Raw genomic sequence first — 22805 nt, forward strand, 5'->3', positions numbered from 1 at the left:
AGCAGAGCCTTGGCTGCCGAAGTATTATTGATGTCGGGGGTGGCAGTGGGGAGTGTTCATTGGGTTCACAGAGGCTGCAGGTGAGATCAGCTCTCAGTGTGCCAGGTGCGGTCCAACCACCTCAAACACTCACAGCTTTTCCCCCAGTTCTTTCTTACTTACCAGATAAGAGCTTTTTTGGTCTCCTGTTGTTGTGAGTTCTGTGTGAGGCCACACACCTACATGCCTGGCAGCTTTTGACTGCTCAGGCAGAAGAGGACACAGCATTTTCAGTAGGTTAGGTATCACACAAGGTGGGACCCTCTAGCAGGTGACATACCCTCCCCACATTTTAAAGAAAAAAAAATTTTTCTCACACCTTTCAATATCAGTAATTCATATTTTGTGCCAGAGATTGGTCTTAAAGCAAGGTTAGTTTATTATTTTTCCATGTGGTCTTTAGTAAAATGCTGATGCTATTAATTAATATGTCAGTGAGAACTTTATAACAGTGCTGAGTTAATTCTAAAACTCAGGTGTTGTTGCAAGTAAGAGTGAGCAGTTACTGTTTGTGACTCCTATCTGAGTCATGTTTTAGCAAGCAATGACTTGTTTATCTTTGAGGGAAAAATAACTGGCCTACAGGTAAGAGGAAATGATAGCAACAATTACATTCTGAAGTTGAAGCTGATATGCTGGTCTGAACAAATTATTTGTGTCTGGACAGGGGAATCTTCCGTGCTGGCATGAATTACAAACCTGCTGTTTGAGTTTTGCTTCATAAGGTGTAAAGTGTGCTTTTTGCAGTTAACTGCCACACGATTATTACCTGCCTTTTTCCAACGATAATCTGAAATACTGCCATTGTGCTGTCCTATGGGATCGGTGCAGAATTGCTTTCAACTGACCATCTATGAAGAACTTGTTGCTTTCATCCTTATTCTTTAGGATAAATGGACTAATTCATCAAAGATTCAACACAAACAAACCTTGTATTTGATGTTTTCCCCATTTTTTGAGGAAGTTGCTTACATAGGAAAGCTCAGCAGAACTAAAAGTTATTGACTTTATTAAGGCTGAATCCAGATCAATGTGCCAGTTTAACGTCACATTCACTGATGAAAGCCAGGTAGCATTTTACATGGCCCAAAAGATGGAAATAGACACTTGTTCTACTTCTGCCAGCAAGGCAGTGGCTGAACTGATCTCTCTTAGCTCTTCCAGATGCATACCTATGTGAGATGTTGCAATGCTCTGAGGATGGATGTAAGTGAGATAGAGAGCCTGCCATGCATCCTTCTCGGCCTTATTCCTCTCTGTACTGTTCAACAAATTTTTGATTATTGCTTCCTGCATATGGGTTTTGAAAGCCTTGCCCACAGCTGGACAGACCTTCTTTCCTGGCTGAGGGATCCAGTCTCAACCAGCTGCAGTGACCCTGAAGGAGGACAGCAATGAGTAATGGTAGGCAACAGTAGCCTGTGGCAGCAGCAGCTGGAACAATTTCAGAAAGACAGAGGTATTGCAATGAAGGAGTATGCAAGTTGTAGGTATCTCTAACTGAAAGATGGGAATCAACTCATGGGTAACCTCCTAGGAGGGCTGGGTACCCGTCATCGTGCAGTACTGCCACCTTTTAAGCACATTGCCTCTGTCCCCTGCCTGCACATTCAGCTTTGCTGCTGGGCTTGCAGGAGTGCTGGAGGAACAGCACTGTAACAACTCAAACACTCAATTCCTTTTGTACTTTTCTGCCAGGATCCAAAGTCACGGACAGATTTCTACAGAAATTCGTAATTCGGAGTACTTTACCAGCATGCCCCCGCTCCCAGCAGAATGCCTTGACATAGATGGGGACTGGAACACGCTCCCAGTTATCTTTGAAGATAGGTACATGGATATGCCTTGCAAAGGTGAGTGAAAGGCCACAAGGTACTGCTTCATGAGACAGCTTGAGCTGAGGGAGGTTCACTTCCCCAGCCCAAGGTAAACCATCTCGCATCCCTTGGGCTGACTCTGGCTTGGATCAGAGTGTGATCCATAGTGTAATATAGCTGAATTCTTCTGTTTTCCCTAATAGCAAACCAGGAGTGTTCTCTATAGCTTTATATTTTTCATCTTCAAAGCAAGCTGTTTAGTTAAACGAGCTGGAGGCTAAATCCAGAAAGAAAACACAACCTTTTAGATTTTTTTGTGACAAAAATGTAAAGGAAAACCAGCACTATGACTTTCATCCCCAGGGTGACATCTAGTGGTAACAAAACTCACAACAAAACCCCACGATTTCAGCATAAAGCCCAAGACTGTTCCTGAAAGGCGGGATTGCTTTCCAAAACAATAATTTCCCTTTGAGTACCCAAATCAAAATTTTAATTAAGAAATCATTTAGCTCCGCAGATTTGTAGTAAAACCTCGTAGCCCTCAGTTCCTTCTTCTTTTTACTCAATTGTTATGATTATCAAGGAAGCAATATGTATTAATATTAGAGGTGACCATAGTCTAGTAAATATGACCTGTGGTCCAAAATTTCCACTTTTCCAGAGTTATCTAACTGACTAGATTTTGACAATACTTATTACAGATACTTAAACTATTAATCTGAGTATTAAACTAACTCACAAGCAAGAGTTATGCTATGAACGGTGTCATATGACAGCAGGAATACAAAGAAGTGTCAGCTTTATTTTGCTTACATATGCTGTAAATAGCAGTTTAGATACAGTTATACTGAGGAAAGTACATATTATTGGTATTGCCTTAACTACTGTCAGTATAATTCTAGTTAAATGCACTCTGGCGTTTACATTTGTAATATGCCTCTAATGTATGTGTAACTTACATAATAGAAATATGTAAACTTTTATAGGACTTACAATCACTTTTCAAAGTCCCACATCACCTTAGGGTCATTTTTTGTGTTCTTGTAGGTACTACTACTTTTTTTCTTTCTTTCAGATCAGAATTTGGGAGTTTTCCGAGATTTTGAGGTTCCTGCAAATACTCAAATGGACGTAATACGTGACAATGATGATTTTGTATCAAATGATGCCACTGCAGTAATGAAAGGAGAGTTCAGGAAAGGTACTCTAGTAATACACACAGATAGGATAAATGGGAATCCCTCCTGCATATACAGTGGTACTGAAGGTGCTGCTTATCCAGCTAAGGGATTAAACCAGCACTCCACATCTCAGGTATGTACAGTGAACAAAGAAAGCCAAAGGAAAACTGAAAATATTTTTGTTTCAAGTAAGGAAACTACTTCTGACTCAGAGCCAGGCAATATAAAATGCACATCAGAAGACTTTGAAACACCCGAGGAAGTTTTATTAAAAGACAATAGACTTACGGTGGATGTTACCTTTGAAAATACGAAATCTAGCAATAAGGATTCCCACAAAAGTGAGCCCAGGTTAGTTGTCAGTGCTCAGTATGAGTGTGGAGCATGTGGAGCTGATGGTTTGGAAGACAGGACTGAAATACATGAAACAGACGAATCTAGTCATCCTGAGAATAATTTCCCATCATCGGAGCTTCCACTGAATGAATTGACCAGTCTTGAAAAGACAGGAGATCCAGACACCAAGGCTCTGCTCCCTGTTTTGAAAGCTTTGCCCCCACACAGCTTTGAAGTGAAATTGTTCACAAAGGAGCAACGAGGTGAGGAGTGTGAAGAATTTACCCTGATGTCAGGGGTTATAAAAAGATCTTCCTCTATAATATCTGATTCAGGCATTGAAAGTGAACCAAGTTCAGTGGCATGGTCTGATGCTCGTAGTCGGGCACTGGAGCTGCCCAGCGATCGAGAGATTCTACAGCACTTGGTACGAAGGCATGCCATCCACCGGAATTCCCTGGAGGGTGGCCACACAGAAAGCAACACCAGCTTGCCCAGTGGGATCCAAGCGTCACTCACATCCATCAGCTCTTTGCCCTTTGAAGAAGAGGAGAGGGAAGTGGAGCTTACCAAACTGACAAAATCGGTCTCAGCTCCTCAGATCAGTAGCCCAGAAGAGCCTGCGGAGGAAGTAGATATATCCAAACACAGTGAATCAACCTTGGGAGATTCAGGAGGAAACTCAAAAAGTTGCCCAGAAACAGAGAGTGGAGATGGAAAGTTAACTGTGGACTTTTCTGCGTGTCAAATCACCAATGAAAGTGGACAGCCAGAACCAAGAGAACATCCCAAACCCTCTGTCAAACACAGAAGCAGTAACATTGAGCTACAAGGGGAGGAGGAGAAGGAAGGTTTTCCAGAGACTTATTTGGAAAACACAAGATCACCCATTTGTCCAAAACGGCTCCAAGATAATGTATCTGAATGCCAGTCACTGGAGAGCAATGGTGAGTGCAGCTTAAAAACACCAAGGGCTTGCAATTACTTGGATGAAGATATAGAGAAGTTTGATACATGCATTGAGGATCCCAAGGATAAATTTAAGCTGGACAGTTTAAAAATACAAGGCTTTTACTCCAGTAGCAGAACTTCAGGACAGGAGAGTTTCTCCCAAAGCATAAAGTTGGTACCAGATTTTTGCTACCCTGTTCCAGCTCCTTCGGAGACCTCAACTGAATTTGGCTCAATGCAAGGGGAGTGTGGTAGCTCTCTAGGTGATGAGAGCCCAGCAGTGTATGCAGAAATGCAGGGCTTACAAGAAATTGAGCTCAACGACTCACCTGCCTCAGCAGACCCTGCAACAGGATCCTGCCAGGCTGAATATCCTCAGGAACCCAACGGCCAAGAGCATAAGCTTGTAGCTAATGGTACGGGGTTTCATTTGGCAACGACAGAGGGAGTAGCCCTGGAAAGCAGGAAGGCTGTTGATGTGGTTAACCTGTCCGTCTCTTGCACTGCCACGTGTCTTCCCTTTTCTTCTGTGCTCAAAGAGACCCCTGCTATGGTCGGCTTCTCTGCAAAGCAGGCTGCCTTCCCCATCACTCGCCAGCCTCTGGGCTCCTTCGGAGTTGTCTCTTCTAATTCAAATGAGATGGATGAAGAGACAAATGAAAGGATGCTGAAGTAAGAATGTCTAATTACTTTCTTATTGTAATGCCAAGAGACCCTAACAAAGTTCAGGGCCCTAATATGGGCTAAGCGTAAATGTAAGCTTGCATTCAGAGACAGTTGTTGTCCAAGGAATTACACTATAAATAATCCAAACAGACAAGTTTTTATATAGAACAAATAATTTGAATAGACAGGAAAGACGAAAGCAGAGAGAGAATGAGATTGTCAAAGACATTAGGTCCTTAATCCTCCTGAAAAACTGTGGGATTTAGGTGTCTAAATAATCTTTAAAATCTGGCCCTCCTTCTTGAAGTCAAGGTTGCCCAGGCTTGAGTATTGATCCCAGAGAGCCAGTTCGCTATGGCAGTGCCATAGCGTGTTTTTCTCTTCTGCTTAAATAATTGCACTCATTAGCTAAACTATGAAACAAGAGCACAGACTGACTAGTAGGGTCTCAGCTTCAGCTTCTCAAAGAAGAAAAAATGATACATTTTGCATTTCAGTATCTATAAGGCTGATGACATTGTTAAGATGCAAAATAGCTAATTCCGTATCTTAGTCTCATTGTTATGTGCCACCAGAAAATTATTTTTTGTAAATCCTTCATTCCTCTGGCAGGTGTGAGGTGCTAATGGGATTTAGCTATTCCCTGTATGTATCCAAATCACTCAGAAACAGCTTTTCTTCCCTGCATCCTGATTTCTGTCAATCAGAATAGATAAGTAATAATGTCCGGGTGTCTGCTTGAAAATTGCAAACATAAGTTCTTGCAAAGACCAGTCTCCTCATTTCTAGTTTGAAGGTTTGTTGTTGAACACCCAGTTCTATTGTGATTAATTAATGTATTCTCCAGTTTTTATCAGGCCAAAGAAAAATTTAAAAAAGAAATGAAGATTGAAGGATTTCTGTACAGTGACTTATCTGTACTAGCTTCTGATATCCCATATTTTCCACCAGAGGAAGAGGAAGAAAATTTGGAAGATGGAATTCATCTGGTTGTCTGTGTCCATGGATTGGATGGTAAGCCCAGGAGGAATTGATGTTTGTAAGTCATTTTGGTGTAAACAAAAACAAAACCCCCCAAAAAAGAAGAGCAGATGTTCAGCAAATATGAAAGAATGGAGAGTGGAGAGTCTAAGGAAAGTATTTATCTTTACTAGTATTTGCTCTTTAGTATGTTATTCAGTCCATTGTAATAAGGGATCTAGGAGAAAATTAAATATTTGCTCTAAGAAATGGATGCTGCAACTTTTTTCTTGTTTAAACAGAATTCTACACCGTAACGCAACAGTCCTTATGCGTACAGGAGTGCATTACAGTAATGCTGCTTGTCTTTCCACAAATGCTTGGTTGTTTTGCAATAGGTCACCAGGATGAAATCATTATTTAAACACCCCCAACACTGTTGTAGGGTAGATAGTGGCTGGCTTTAGAAAGTAAGAGAATAAAAATCATTATTCGGTGCAGAGGAAGCTTGGCCTGGAATTTTTTACATATGTTCTTTCTAAGCAGAAAATTGGTATGTTACACTTGAAACTTGTCTTGACAAATTATTGGTATCAAGTACCAATAAACTTGGGAAAGTTGTAGACGTTAACTTTCAAACCACAGAGAAGGAGAGGTAGAGACTGAAATCTCAGGCATTCTCAGAAAAGTGGAAAACAAACACTCACTGGCTCTATCAAGGACCATTCGCCATTCAATATCTCAGTGGCGGTAATGTCCTTCTAGTGAGGTGGAGGTACCTCCTTTGCAGAAGACTTTGGAATTTCCTAGGATGGAATGAGGCGTCTCCCAACGGGCCATTCCACATTATGAGCCTGACATTTCAGCACCATCTCCAGCTGTGAGTACACAGCGGCAGCTCACTCCCTATCTGAAGGTACAGCCGTCTACCCCAGCACGTGGGCCAAGGCAGCTGGGAAGGCAGAAGGACAGACCTCAGCTTTTTGTCTTGTTGTCTTACCTCTGCTGTTCATCAAACAAAGGACAGAGTTACTCTGGGCCTGATCTTTGCCCTTTAGTCCCCACCACGTATGCAGTCCCCAACAGCAGGAGGTGAGCTCCAGCCCTGCCTTGCGCGGGCTGTGGGTGCTCTTGCCCTCCTGCTGTTGCAATGCATGATCCTGTGGTGTGGTGAGCTGTCCTAGCAGCGCCTAGCGAGAGCTCCCTGGTGTCGAGGTTTAGAAGAAGACAAATGTATTTAATTGACTCTGTATTACTTATTTTTCTGTTGAATTACATCTCATAAAGAACCATTTATTTCTAGGCAACAGTGCAGATCTGCGGCTGGTAAAGACTTTTATAGAACTGGGACTCCCTGGTGGAAAACTGGACTTCCTAATGTCTGAAAGAAATCAGGTAGTGCAGAGCTAATCGCTGTCTTCCTTTAGATCTGCTAAAAGCTGTTGACGTTTCTGAAACAGGGCCTTCAGCAAAGCCTTCTCACCAGCTGAATGAAGCAAAAGCACTGGGGAATTCAGGGAATTTTATGTAGTATTTACTGCAAAGGCCTGGCCCTGTTCCTGTCTAATTTGATAGGGTGTTCAAACCCATCAGAAAATATTCATAGCATTGAAATCCAAGGCAATGACATTAGCACTAAGAGGACTAAACCTTAGAAGAAGAAAATTGATTTATCCTGTCGGTTTGCAAACTTAGCAGCCTGATGTCTCTCTGCCTGTTGGATGCCAGGCAATGCAGCATCGACAGAAAGCATCAAGTTTAGTGATGCTAAATTCTCTGGAGGATGTGGAATATCCAGCGGGTGTTGTCAGGTTCCTTTGCTGCAGCAGCCATTGTTTCTCATGTTGCAATGTTTGTGAGATTTATTTCCTTGAATGATAAAGAAACATCTTCCAGAAAAATTAGTTGCTAGTCTAGGCAGAGAAACAGTAATGAATCCCACGCTTTGTTCTGCAACAAACCTGTATTTATGGTGCAGGCCTAACTTTATGCACAAGATAAGGATTTCCATTGCCCAGTCAGAAATACTATTCAGATTTATGAACAACTTGAGAAACTTGAGTAAAAACTTGCCTTCCTTCTTTGTTTGACAGCTTTTCTATTTTGAAGTGGCCAGTTAGTGTTAGTCTGTGAACTTGCCACCTTCTGGTGCACGTCTGTCAGCAGCAGACCAGCACAGTGAATGTAAGCAAGATGAAAATAATGAGGAGACCAGTTCAGACTTGCATCAAAGCATCTTTGTTTTCAGAGAATGAAGCATCTTACAACATGTCTGTTTAACATTATCCAGAGCTTATAATGTGAACTTTTAATACTCCTATATTCTGGGAAGGTGAGGAAGTTCCTGTTGCTCTGGAATAGAACCCGCGTGGTTTGATGACTATTTGGATGCTGTAAAGCATCCTGTCACCCTTTTTTCCCTGCTCTGAGAACCAGACTGCAAATGACCCAAGAAATCAGTCGTTTAACTGAAGTTAGTTTTATGGAGGAAAATGCAAATCACTTTTTTTAGGCATTAATTTGTGATACATATGACAAGCTCAATCAGACTGAGATGATACTAAAGGATGGAGATATAACCAGATGAATTATGACGCTTGATGTGTTTTGTTTATGATTAATGTTCAGGCTGATACTATTCCACTTTTAAACAACCTGAAAGATTTTGGATAATGAGCCTAGGAGGAAATCATTAATTATCAGTGCAGACAAAGCAAACAGGCAGAAGGTTAGTGGACTGTTTGCAATATGGACTTAAACCAAATGTTCTCATAAATTGCAAAGTGAATAGGCTTCTGTTTTCCCTTGCAAGAGCTGCAATTAGCAAGATGAGTTGTGTCACAAAAGTATTAATTACTGATATGTTTGCTCTGAATAGCTGTTCCAGCATTTGATGATTGTTTTTCTAGCATCTCGCTAGTTATGAATTTGATTTAGAGTTCTGTTGGATTGCCAAATGACACAGTTCTGAATAAGATACGCTTGCAATCATATAGACTGGACAATATATTATTTGTTTTATTGTACCACAACTGGCAATACTGTTGCAAGCAACAAATAGTCTCACTCTAGCACTCATTCTCTTACTGATAACTGTTGAATAAGAAACACATAGGATTTCATTAACATGGCCAAATAATTTGTGATTACATCTTTAGCATCAGCCTAACCTATGTGTCAGTGTATAATGCTGTGATCTATTTTATCATAGTAATCTGTTAAAATCGAAATGCCACAAGCTTTTCTTCCATGTGCAGCATATGGTATCTAGAGCAGCAAAGCATTAGCAGTTGTCACCATGTCAAGCCAGGCTGCTTTAAGATCATACTTATGAGTCTGGAATCACTCAGCCTAATATTTTTAATCTTACTATTAATAAACTGTAGGTCTGGGTTTATCCTACCATGACATGTGCCAAAGTTACAGGCACAGTTGGTACAGTAAGTGAAACAACCACAGGAGGCAACTTAATCCTCTTAAAATATGAATTGTGTTCTAGAGGGACCTATTTCCATGCCCTACAAAGTGTAGGGTTGCTCTAGTCCTACCTTGATTTCTCAGGTTGTGTTCTTGAAGCTAAAAGGTGCAATACACAGTCAAAGAGACTCCATGACAGAAAATTTTGCCTTACCTTACCTACAAGCTCACTGAGGACGACGAATTTCCACATGGGCTTGAATGATAGCTATGTGACCCACACTGACTCAGTGTGCTGTTTTTGCTGCTGATGCTATGTGAGAAAGAACATACTTGTCTTGGGTAAGTTTGCAATATTAGTTGGAAGCTATTTGCTAATAAACTGAAAGTGAAACTTCATAACTCTGTTTTTAAAGGAGAACTTCAATTTTTAGAGGACCTGGGGACTAAGAAAAATCACTCCCCCCTTGAGCATGTATGAAGAAAATTTGGATTAATTATTATGTTTCTGCTTGCATTTTACCTGGAAAATAGCATCAGTCTGCAATAAGTGCAATATTTTAATTTACTGATTCGTTCAATTTTTCACCAGACTGATACTTTTGCTGATTTTGATACAATGACTGACCGATTATTGGATGAAATTATACAGCATATCCAGTTGTACAACCTCTCCATATCCCGAATAAGGTAAGCATTCTGATAGTTAATAGTCTGTAACTGAGTTACATGAGCAACATGCAGTGAAATTAGCTTTTCCAAAAGTGCCCTGTGTCAAAAGCCATTGAATCAATGAGATTAATTTTTTTACATTTTTTATAGATGGAAGAGTATCTACTAGGCTGAAAAAATGTGAAATGATAACTGAAGGGTGTTATTAAAAGCCCTTACAGAGTCCCCTCAAGAAGAATTTATGCCACATTTCTGTTTAATTTGAAGATAATGCAGATGTTTTTTGTGTTAATGTAATTCTTTCTTCTCCAACAGTTTTATTGGACATTCACTTGGTAACGTCATCATTCGATCTGTATTAACTCGCCCCAGGTTTCGCTATTACCTCAACAAGTTACACACCTTCCTGTCCCTCTCTGGGCCTCACCTGGGAACCCTTTACAACAACAGTACTTTGGTTAGTACAGGTAAGAGTTGACAGGAAAGGTATGACTAGCTGCAGTCCATGGCAGAGTGCATGAGAGCGCAACACGTGGATGTAACAATAAATCGTAACAACATGACTTATACGCTGAAGCTGTGGATAATACTCACTGAAGACTTCAAACCCACACAGAAAAAGTTGCATTTTGTTTGTGCATTTTTTTGCATGAGGGGGGCTTTCAGCATCTCCTACAAGGTCCAGCACAGTGCTCCTTGGAACACCCAAGGGTATGCAGCAGCGAGAGATGACCTTGCTTCTACTGTATTCTTCCACTTCTCTGTATACTGCCAATAAAGACAGGTGTCTCCACAGCTGAAAAAGACACTTACAGTGCTATGGGAGTGGAATATCCCACAGTTCAGCCTTCCTGAGTGTTGCTGTTACCATGACATACATAATTATAGAATCATAGAATAGTTTGGGTTGGAAGAGTCCCAGGTCTTAAAGGCGGTCTAGTCCGACCTCCCCTGCAACAAGCAGGAGCATCTTCAACTACATCAGGTTGCCCAGAGCCCCATCCAACCTGACTTTGAATGTTTCCAGGGATGGGGTGTCTACCACCCCTCTGGGCAACCTGTGCCAGACTTTTACCACCCTCATCGTAAAAAAATTTCTTCCTTATATTTATATATAATAGTCTAAATCTACCCTCTTTTAGTTTAAAACCATTACCCCTATCCAATGAGACCCTTCGGCTTTTCTCCCTATTGATTAGCAATACAAGGGAAACCAAAGACTTACATCGGGTTACAGTGCTACCCTTCCTGTAGACACATGTCTTTAATCCCCTTGGTTAATAATTAGCAAACAGGATGTAAATATGCACTGACTTTCATTTCAGGTCTATGGCTCATGCAGAAGCTGAAAAAGTCAGGGTCACTTTTGCAACTGACCTTCAGGGACAATGCAGATCTGCGCAAGTGTTTCCTCTATCAACTCAGCCAAAAAACGGGTGAGTAGGGCTTGGTGTGCTGTGTAAATATCACGGGCTATTCCAAAGGATTGTGCTGGACTGCCATGGCCTCCAGGGAGTAAAGCAAATATGCATTTTGTTAATGATCTTTCTTTAAACACCCTTGCTTTCAAGAAGGGCTGCTCTGTCTAAAATCTAATGTCTATTTTATCTGTGTGGTTTTTTCTGTGCCAGTTATCAGTGAATATATTTGCCAGACTGTTAGCACCAAATGAGACCTCCATGCCATAGAAAATACACACATATCCTGTAAGCAAGAAATATCATGCTCGACAGGCCCACCATTGCTACTAGATGAAACCCATTTTCCGTTTTTATTATTTTTTCTAAGTGTAACATCTCTTGTCTCTAGGAAATACAACTTTGTGAGACAAAGAACGAATTTTATTCACGTCTATATTGACATCTATGTACTACAGAGAGAGATGTGTAGCCTCACACTGGAAAAACAATGTCCAAATAGAGATCTTTTTACCCCTTCCTTGGTCTGTCATGAATAAATGAAACAAATCAGGTTTTTCTTAAGAAAAGAAAACAAGCATGATCCTTCTGTTCAAGCAGATGTTTTAAGAGTTATTTTCAATATTGCGTGTGAGCAAACTGGTAGTCACAAGGTCACTACTTGATATTTAATTTTCCTCATACTTTGGAACATTGCTACTAGGAAACAAAGACTATGTTAAGGTGAATATAACTTCTTAATTTTAGTCTGACTGACGTAGAGCTGTTGCATAATTTTATGAACACACTACATAACAATCAATGATGGGAAGCTGCTGTATCTTGGCATTATTTGCATTTCCTTATTTGAATTTTCCCTTTGATTCCCTGGCTCTCATTTCTGTGGAGTGCAGTTGATGTCTGCTTTACTACTGTCATGTTCAAATAAAATTGGGACTACACAGGAAGCTCACATTGTAACTTCCCAAGCAAAGAATTGCCAAGTATTTGCTGTGTATCAAAGTGTTCCGTTGTTTTTTTGGTGGACTGGAGGTCTAACAGGCTATAAATGAAGATCTTGTCCCTGGAAAAGCAGCAAGCAGAAATTTAAATGTGAAGAGGGTTGTCTGTAAAGTCAGAATCATCCAGGTAGATGCTTAGGTGAAAAATCTGAAGTAGGTAGGTCCAGATGAGAACACCTGAGTTGGCATACTGAGTCAAAACAGAGGTACCCCTACTCTAGCACCCTGCTCCCAGAAGCAGTTGAGAGAAAGTGCAGAGGGAGCGATAACAGCAGCAGTGCTGTGCCTGCTTTCCCAGATAACTCTTTAAGCCTCCAGCAATTTCTGATTTTCTTCCTAAAGTACAAGTCTCTTCTACTTTTCAATCTCTTTAAATGTTCCTTGTGCTTCTCTTGAAAGCAACAAATAAAGATTATTCCCTTTTGAAGCTCTTCACATAAGATTTTAGATACGGTAACTCCCACTGTTGCTTTTCCTACCTTTTACCTCATACTGAAGTCAAACTCAGTTGGTTTGATTGCACAAGAAGAAAATTATAGACAGCTTCAGCCAGGCTTAGTAAAGTCAGCCGGCAGGACTGTTCTTTGTGGTATTGATGGTCAACTTTTCTATGAAAATCTAGAAATTAAAGGACTTGGTTCTGGGCCCCTTTCCCATAAGGGGAGGGAAAGATGAAGGTCAAACCCAAAGCTCTTCTGTGTTCAGGATACTCTCTTGTCTAGTAGACTAGATCATCTGTGTCTGTTTTCCTACTTTCCTGTTGAATGTGGGTGATGGAGGGCTCAAGAGGCCACGGACAGGGCAAACAGTAGGAGTCTGTTCCCACAGTCCATCAGTGGCCCCATTGCTTCCAGGGAAGAGGGAGGATTCCTGGTTTCCAGTCCATGTACCAACAGTGTGCATTTATCAGGGGACTGCTGAAGGCAGGGACTGGATCCCAAGGCTCCCTCAACACTGATGTAATAGTATGACATCATAGCACTGAATTTGGTTCCTCTACTCCTCCATCTCTCTCATCTCTCTATTTTGCTTGAAAATTGTACTGATTTGTTATTTTTGAATGTGATCCCCATTCCTATGAGCACTTACTTATTCAAAACCACTCAATAACCATAGTGGGGCTGTACATGTGTTTCCAGTTTTAAAGGCATTAATATTTGCAAGATTAACGGTTTAATGAAACATATTTTTTTAAAAAAACAGACAGTTCTTACTTTTTTTGTTGACATAGAAATAACCTGTATGAGTGTTGGTAAGTAACAAATAGTTCACAGAAGCAGCAGAAATGGGTTTAAGCTATTATGAATCTTTCTATGCTTGTGTTGCACGTTTTAATTATTATAATCTATTCTGCACTGTAGATTTTCAAATCAACTTTCAAAAAGCATGAAGTAGTCATGTTGACACTGTATGTATTTTCATTGTTGTGCATCATTGTGATAGATGTATTTAATGCATTTGCCACAGGTCTTCAGTACTTTAAAAATGTTGTGTTAGTGGCCTCACCCCAAGACAGATATGTACCCTTCCATTCAGCAAGAATAGAAATGTGCAAAAATGCACTTAAGGACAGACACACAGGTATGTTTAAGATCCTTTCTTTATTTACAAAGCTGGTGAGACATTCTGTTTTTGTGTAACTGAGGTCATTGCATTAGAAGGGTTTTTCATCAGCATGATGAAAATGCAAATGTTTATTTGATGAGAAAGAAAGTGTTCTCTTCCCACAGGAAATTACTGAAATCAGTAAAGAACCTTTTTAAGAAGGTCTTTGTCTGATGAAAATAAATTTCAATCAGGTCATAATTAAAGGTTTCTTACTGCTTCTCCCTCTTCCCTCTGATTTATTTATTTTAAAAGTGATTATAATAGAACTAGATATTGACAATGTTTTTCTGTAGTCTACTGATTTACTAGAATTGTCTCACCTTTGTTTCACATAATGAAATCTTGCTCACATCCCAAGTCAGGGTTTTTTCCCTTTGTTTACAATAGTGTTGGGATGATTGCCAACTAATTGAAGGGACAGATCTAAATCATATTTGTTTGTAATAAGATCTATAAAGCACAGCAGGACTCATGCTGTCAAAGGGTTAGCCCCCCTGTGAGCTCAGGCTGTGTACTGTCTCAAGTATTGCCTTTGTTATTAGCAGTCTCCCTCATTTATAAAACGTTTCATGGCTTCAGTTTCATACCACTTCCAGAAATAATGATCAGTGTAATTTCATACCCATTTCACATACGTGATTACCTAGAAATGGAGGTACTCTTTGGAAGTAGAAAGAGAAACGCAGGCCCAATAATCAACATCACAGCCTTCACACACCTTACCTAAACTGCAGCTCCTTATATCCTACCTCAGATATGAATTAAAAGGTAATTTTCTAACACTGTCTTCCCATGGCTGTTTTTTGGGCGTGATGTTTGACCTAGCGGGAGCCAGATCTACATTCAGTGTAGACCATTTATGAGTACAAATTTTCTGAGCCATTGTTCTTGCCCTGTAAACTCCTTAACTGTCTGCATGATGTCTTTCCTGGGCTAGATTCCCCAGAGAAACCCAAATGGACCTCGACCTCTTGCCAGACCCTTTTGCATTTGAATTCACAGGCAGCACGAGTCCAGCCCTCTTCCCCCAAAAGGGAGCAAGATGTTTCCTTCCACCTCAGAGGAAATGAGACTAAATGCCGAGAAGTGTCCCAGCCACTCACCATGCTAGCACCTTCAGCAGATATCCTCACATGGCCAGTGCCTCGTTAGGTTAACAACAGCCCGGCACTTGGCGAATCTTTGAAACAGACCGCTCTCTCTTGCATTGTGGCCTTGCTTCCATTTTCCTTCTCATCGCGACCGTATTTAAACTGTACTGGAAGGAAAGAGGGGATGTGGCAGCTTTGGCATCTAGGTGTGACATCTAAACTCTTTTGCAGGTCCTGTTTATGCAGAAATGATTAACAACCTGCTTCAGCCTTTGATTGGGGCGAAGGACTGCACTTTGATCAGACACAATGTGTTCCATGCTCTGCCAAACACCGCCAACACATTGATAGGCCGGGCTGCCCACATTGCTGTGCTGGACTCTGAACTTTTCCTGGAGAAGTTTTTCCTCGTGGCAGGACTCAACTACTTCAAATAGTGCCTGAAGTATGGGGTAACAGAGGCAAAACTTTTCATTGAGTGGAGGAGAATCCCTTAGCCAAAAGAGCAAAGTGTTAAAAATGAGATCAGGTGGGACTTTCAGACTCTCCATTTCCATTTCTGTTTCAGAGAGTAAAGTGCTATGGCTTTAAGGCATTCAAGCTTCCAAATATTGGTGCTTTTGGAAGAAATAGATATTCCTCTCCAGTTTCTATGTTCTTTGTCCACATAAAGACATGAGACACTTCTGAAATACTGAATCAGAATAAGAAGGCTAATTCTCTAAATATGATTGGACCAATATGATTCCCGTTTCTCCTGAATATTAACCCAGGAACTTGGCTGTCCTTGATTTAATGCTTATTTACGTATTAACAAAGTTATGCATTTGTAGCACTTTTGGGGTAGTTAACACATAAGGAAACAAGCATATATGAACTCAGGTTAAAACCTCCTTTGTGATAAACTGGGAAGTCTGAAAAACATTTATGAAAGTTTCAATGTTTCCATTTGTTGAAAGAAAATATTTGGATGGTTCCATTACTGGTAATAATTTGTAACACACATACATTCAAATAATAGAAAAGAGTGAAATATTTAAATTAGAATGAAGAAATCTTGATATTTGTCTTTTAAAAAGCCCAGAATTTAAGTTGGGAAGAATTTTGTTCAAGTTAGAAGCTGCCAAACCAAGAGGAGCCTATTGGATTACTTGTATCAGTGGCATCTGTGAAGATTTCTTCTGTTTACATTTATAGAGGATCATTATTGTGCTTGTTATAACCTTAGAGATACAATTTTTACTTTTACATTTGTATCCAAGTACATTTACCCCAACAAATTTTAATTTTTTTAAAATCTATTATGCTGATATGAAATTCAAAATCTAGCCAGTAATACCCCTAAAAAAAACCCATCAGATGAAAATGGGCCAGGGATATAGAGTGATAAGGATTGTGGAAAGCTTAAAAAATATAATGATGTCTTCTTAAGCTCCTCTGCAATGCTTTATCAGTGCTTTACTAATGTCCATTTGCATTGCTATATACAATCCTAATTATTATATGGTTACAGCTGGTTAAAACATTTAAAACTTTATTCATACAAATATATCCAAGTTGTTTTTAAGGGTTTGGAAAAGAACCCATTTTTCACTTTTTTAGGTTTTTTTCCCCAATTTTTCATTAATTTTTTAATCAAAGTTATCAAAGATAAAAAGTCAAATTTCAATAACTTTCTATGCATTTTCATAACATTTTGATAAATTTTCAATGTCACAGCAGTTTTTTTCAAAAAAGAGAAGGTGAAAAATTCTTCACAATTATTTTTGTTCAGAAGGCAGGCAATTTTTTAATGCAAATATAATTTGTTTAAAACTATAAGTGATCAGTCCTGTATATCTTGTGATAAAAACTATAAAAAAATGAAAAAGGTGGTTTCAGGTGTCAATACTCGTATTAGTAAGTTAAGATCAAGATAGTAGGCGTTTCTGAAATGAGAGTTTAAAAATGAAAACAAAAAACCTTGCAACCACAGGCAAATATTTCTACATGCAAAAGGTAAACCTGTTTTTTTTTCAAATGAAGAAAATTGGAAACCTTACACAGAATGAGTTCAAGGGAAGAGTTGCAATGAAACTGGTAAAGGCTGTTAAAGAACCAAGCTGGTTTGATGATGTAGGCACATTTCTAAAATAGAAATTAGAAAGAATATACAAAAGGCTGAGATTAAGATCATCTTGAAATAGGAAGGTATATTGCACCTAAAAATCATCTGGTCTCCAAAGGGCAGAAATTATATACAGTTACATGGTGTGTTTCAATATTGACAAGTTTTTTTAAACATTAAACATTACCTCAGTACTTGAATAAAATACATAAATACTATTTTGTCTTCCCCCCACCCCTTTTATAAATTGACAGTTTAAAGCTAAAAGATGGATTTGCCCAGTTAACAAATAAATTCTGTCAGGAATCAAGAACTTGTGATTCCCACTTCTGATTTGGGAAGTCTTTATCACTTTTCAGCCTCAGCATTTTAGTGCCAGCTACACTTACATATCACAGCTTCCTTCTTCCTTGGTAAACTGTTTACAGAATTTTAACATAATGGGACACGTAGGTTAAGCTGTTACACAGTGCAGTGGTTCTGAGCCACAGCCAGGGACTTCTAAGGAGTGTGCGAAAAACAAGAAAGAAAAGCGATATCCAGCCATCAGCAAGCTTCAGCATGCTGTATAAGGGCCTGCTTCTCTTTCAGAGAATGTTCAGGCATCTGCTAAAAGAAAATTTTGAAAAACATTAAGGAAGAGGTTAGTTTACACCATGCCTAATGTGTGTGTGTGCGTATGTGTACAGTCTGTACAAAGAAATATGCTTATTTCAAGGTCTCACACACCAACTATTTAAATCCTTAATATACTGAGTGACAATATACCAGTGCAGTTCTTCTTACAGTCAGATTGGTGGTTTCTTGCTTTGCCTTGTACATTAAACAGCACTCCCAGCCTTCTGTTTGCATGACTTTGAGAGAAGAGAAATGCGAAAGGGGCTCTTTTGTGTTGCTGCAGAAGTTGGTTGGCCTTTTAGAATGTTCACTTTCACATTCTATACTGCTACCAGTGCTATGACTGATGGATAAATATGCCTAAAAATTTCCATGTTCCTATACATGTAATATTCTTTCATGGCTCGGAGTCTGATATCAAAATTGGAGTTTGATTGTACGTGGATTTGGATTAGGTCCATACAACTTGCTCCTTGTGGGGTATGGCAGACAGCTTCTATGGAGCCTCAGAAAAACCTGGGAGATGTCATTCCTGTGAACTGATGAGCCACAGATTTTATCTTCCCTGTGCTGGCAGAACATTGTGGGAAATACTGGCAATAACAGTCTAGCTGAGAATTCCTTTTGAGGTTCTCAGAATAGCCTCCCCCTCTTTTTCTTCTTTTATTCTTTTCAATAGGATGTTGCTTTGATAATGACTCCCAATATTGTAAATCCACTCTAATTGTGTAGCCTATATTGCAAAGAAATCATTATCATTATAATATAAATAACATCTAAGCGGTTGGACTTCATCAGACTATACAAATCAACATGGGCTTATTTTCAGATTTTTTTAAACATATTTTTATATATAGAAATATGTATTAAGAATTACTTTCATAACAAATAGGAAAATAACTGCACAGTTAGCATTTTTGTTTCTGTCTTGACTTTTGGAATTTTAATGTATTGTCCTTTCACATAAAGCCTTTTTAAAGACAATTAACTACATTAGCAGTACTGCTACAAGTATTTCCCTTCAAACTGCACAAGGTCCTCTTGTCTTGCTGTATCAATGAGGGCAATGCTTAAATTCTTAAGTGAAGCTCTCACATTCACAGAGGATAAGACAGTTTTTCAAGAACTTGGACAGAGGAGAAACAGCTACAAAATTTTTGTAACTTGTCAATGCCCAGCTCTGGGCTTAATGTTAAGAAAAAGACAAAGCCAGCAATGCAGGGTTGTTTCTTTAGCATCTAGAAGTCTTACAACCAGCATGGAGGATCTCCTGGCTCCAACAGGTAAAGTGCATTTGGCTATTGAGGTTTTCCAGTGTTAAAGATGAAGGATGTGCTATGGTCTGATGAGTGAGTTCTCTGAAGGAAAGGTGATAGCCCAAATGCAGGAAAAGAGCAGCAAAGGCAGAGGATCTCTGAACTCTGAAAGACAGGAGCAAAGGCTAGTGGAAGAAAGACAGTAAGGGGCATCAACAGAGGTGGATTTCATAGAAACCGTTCTGTTGGGTTGGAAGGGACCTTTGAAGATCACCTGGTACAAACCTCCTGCCACAATCAACCATCAGGTTGATCAAAGCCCCTTTCAACCCGACTCTGAGCACTTCCAGTGATGGGGCATCCACATCTCTGGGCAACTGTTCCGCTGTCTCACCACCGTCGCTGTAAAAAAAAAACACAACACATTCCTTATAAAGAACTGAAAAAATTCAACGCATTATCTTACTTGACTTTGTGCAGTTGTGGTGTGGATATCTGTTTGTGGTGTAATGGGGGATTTTAACTCCTTGTATGATCAGTGGAAGGAAAGACACACTTCATCAGATTTATCAGACGTATTTTACTTTTCTGGTCTAATTTGCTCTGGGCCTGTTCTTTCCACTGACTGCAGGGTATCATATTTAGCTGTCTAATGACTTGACACCTACACTTGGTCAGATGAATCCCACACAGTGCTGGAACTCTTATGGAACTCCATTCCCATCCCAAACGTCCAAAGCAGGGATATTGTGCTTTGAAATAGGACCTGGCCCTTGAAGCCATTTCTCTTTCAGTGCCAGTTACCTGCCTAGGAACAGCACAGTGATTCTGGAAGAAAGAAGATAAAAACCTTACCTAGTTTTATTGACAAGTTCATAGAAGGACACAGTGAAAAGACACAAAGATGCCCTGACTTTTTTTTTCAATTTCTATTTCACCTTCAAATAAAAACTTATATAAAAGGAATCTATAGCACTTAAAAGCATTGGCATTAACTATTTTTAAAAATTTGAAGCACCTATAAACAATGTGGTTGTAACAATTTGGTGGACATCTATGATTCTGATTCTATGATCATGCTTTATTAATAGCTGGATGAATTTTTTCCACTATTTTGGGGCTACTACAGCCCATTGAGCTCCACTCTCAAAAGATTTTAATCTCATCTAAAATGGAAGATTTGTTTCTTGAATATGGATGGAAAGAAATTGCTGTTGTGACTAAGTGTGACTAGATAATGGACAGAAGAGCTAGTCCTTTCTGCAGCTGGGCTGAGGATTTTCAAGGGAGTGGTTTTCAATCTCCTGATAATAGTTGCATGCTTACCTGCATAAAACATGGAGAAACCTCTGGAGATAGTTCCTCCTTTGAGGATAGGGTTTAGCCTGTCTGGTTTCCTCACCTAATTTGTGCCTAAAAATTAGTTGCAAAATGAATTTTTTATACTAAAAGAAGTCTTAATTTCTCTATATAGTCTATGACAGAGGTAGCTACTACAGAAAATCTGCAGAAGTGACCCTGTTTGCTGCTCTGGTGGTGTTCAAGGTTACTTACCTCTCTTCTCTGACCAGGGAACTTACAATAAAACTCACTTTTTGGGTATCTAAGATGTAGACAAAAAGTAGAGGTCAAATATTCATGGACTGGATGGCATTCCTAATTATTAGCTCTTCCATTTTTTCATACTTAGGTGTAAGTTTTGACCGTGCACCTTGATCAAAAGCAAACCCTGAAGAGACCAATCACGCTCCTTTACAATTTGGCATGAAATGTGTCTTTTCCCAGCTTCCAATGGATGCCCATTTTCTCTTTATGAAATTGGTAACTTGTTTTCAAAATCAGGTCTGTCCACTGAGAATAGAGGAAGTTGAAATTGCTTAACTTGAAAGGATTGCATTCCAAAGCCTTGAAACCTTAGCATAGAGCTTTGGAAATTACTAACAGGAATAAAGAGCACTGTTTTACTTCAAAGCACTTCATAAATATCCACAGACCAATCCTTTTCACTGTTCCCTTGCCAGAAAAGAGCCGCGCTTGAGAGAGAAAGTTATCACAAGACAATGTGAAAACCGGGAATTCAAGCCAAAGCTTTGGCTAGAATTTGTAGGTTCCTCTGATGACTTCTGCATGTTAAAAAAAGATCTCTTCCTTTCTGCCTCTGCATTTGAAATTGCTAAGTGGTGGTGTAGGAAAAAGGTGAGAACTTCTAATAACTGGGTTAGACCCTTGTGAAGGTTTATGCAAATATCCCATGAAATTCAAAATATAATGAATAGTCATGGGACACTTCCATAGCATTCTCAGCACGCCTGTATGTGTCAGTCTAGCTGAATGATTATTTTCTTTGTGGACTTAAATTTCCATTTAAAAATTATCATCAGAACAGCCTAACATATTTCACTCCCACTGGTCATTTAGATGATGCTACAGGTCACGTCCATGGAGAACTGTTAAGGAGCATTTTTTTTTTTATTTCAATACATACGCTCAACAATTTTGATGTTGAATGTTGTTAAGTAATTGACAATTTCTAGCTCCATTTTTAATATTTATTTAGCACCTCCCCCAATTTTCCAGTATGTATTTAATCAATGGATTGTTTTCAGGTGTAAATCCAGGTCTGTTGGAGTCAGAGTTCAGCCCACCCATTCTCACTCTTCAATGCATTTGCTTTATGGCAAGCTATAATATCAGTCTCAGGAACTTCATGAAATAAGTACGACTGTGTACACAGATAACCACTGAAGTAAAAATTAGTCCATTCATGTTTGGAGTCAGAAAATACACAGCCTGGGACTTGTTTAGCTGCATCTTACTCTTTCCTGGTTTGGTTTTGCCTTTTGGATCAAATGTAACTACACCAAGATTGTGTCTCTAGCTCTGTTTGTTCATGGGTCCCCTAATTTGCTGTCCTTTGAGTAGCCTAAATTGCCCTGTTACTGTTCTGCTTTGATTTGCAAATTTTCTTGGACACCTCTCCATGATCTGACTACCTCTCCTGCTTTTCTTTTGCATATATTGTCCATTCCTCTTCTTTTTACCCCCCTGTCCTTGCTGTCATGCAAAGCTACAAAATTGTGTAACTATCCAAACAAGGCAGTTAATTTCTACCATCCTCTGAAATATTGTCAGTGGTTTTAGCTTTTGTACTGATTTTGACTGCTATGCAGTTAAATTTCTTCCTAGTAGCGGGTATGGGGCTGTGTTTTGGATTTGTGCTGAAACCAGTGTTGGTAACACAGGGATGGTTTTGTTATCGCTGAGCAGCGCTGATACAGAGCCCAGGGCTTTGCTGCTTCTCACACGGCCACAACAGCGAGCAGGCTGGGGGTGCAACAAGTTGTTGGGAGGGGACACAGCTGGGACAGCTGACCCCAGGTGATCCAAGGGATATTCCACACCATATGACATCAAGCTCAGCAATAAAACTGGGGTGGGGTGGGGGGAGTTTGGCCAGAGCTGCCACTGCTCAGGGACTGGCTGGGTGATGAGCAATTGGAGTTTTTTGCATCACTTGTTATTCTTGTTTTTAATTTTTTATTTTTCTCTCATTGTTCTTGTTTCCCCCTCTTTCTTTTTTTTTAGTTATTAAACTGTCTTTGTCTCAACACATGAGTTTTCACATTTTTACTTTTCCTGTTCTGTGTCCTATCGCACTGAGAAG

The 22805-nt window shown here is 39.6% G+C and overlaps 1 protein-coding gene across 2 annotated transcripts in view; it reads left to right on the forward strand.

Annotated features, from left to right (window-relative positions):
- Positions 1-22498, forward strand: part of FAM135B (family with sequence similarity 135 member B) — a 165310-nt gene extending 142812 nt beyond the window's left edge. For both annotated transcript variants that reach the window (XM_040588336.1, XM_040588335.1), the window contains exons 12-20: positions 1738-1892; positions 2935-4999; positions 5841-6007; positions 7257-7348; positions 9963-10060; positions 10358-10509; positions 11368-11478; positions 13929-14042; positions 15392-22498. In XM_040588336.1, the coding sequence (XP_040444270.1) occupies positions 1738-1892; positions 2935-4999; positions 5841-6007; positions 7257-7348; positions 9963-10060; positions 10358-10509; positions 11368-11478; positions 13929-14042; positions 15392-15597 (3160 nt within the window). In that variant the 3' untranslated portion in view covers positions 15598-22498. The remainder of the gene's footprint in view (positions 1-1737; positions 1893-2934; positions 5000-5840; positions 6008-7256; positions 7349-9962; positions 10061-10357; positions 10510-11367; positions 11479-13928; positions 14043-15391) is intronic.
- Positions 22499-22805: the final 307 nt, after the last annotated feature.

Source organism: Falco naumanni, chromosome 3 (genome assembly GCF_017639655.2).
Source record: "Falco naumanni isolate bFalNau1 chromosome 3, bFalNau1.pat, whole genome shotgun sequence".
Taxonomy (NCBI): domain Eukaryota; kingdom Metazoa; phylum Chordata; class Aves; order Falconiformes; family Falconidae; genus Falco; species Falco naumanni.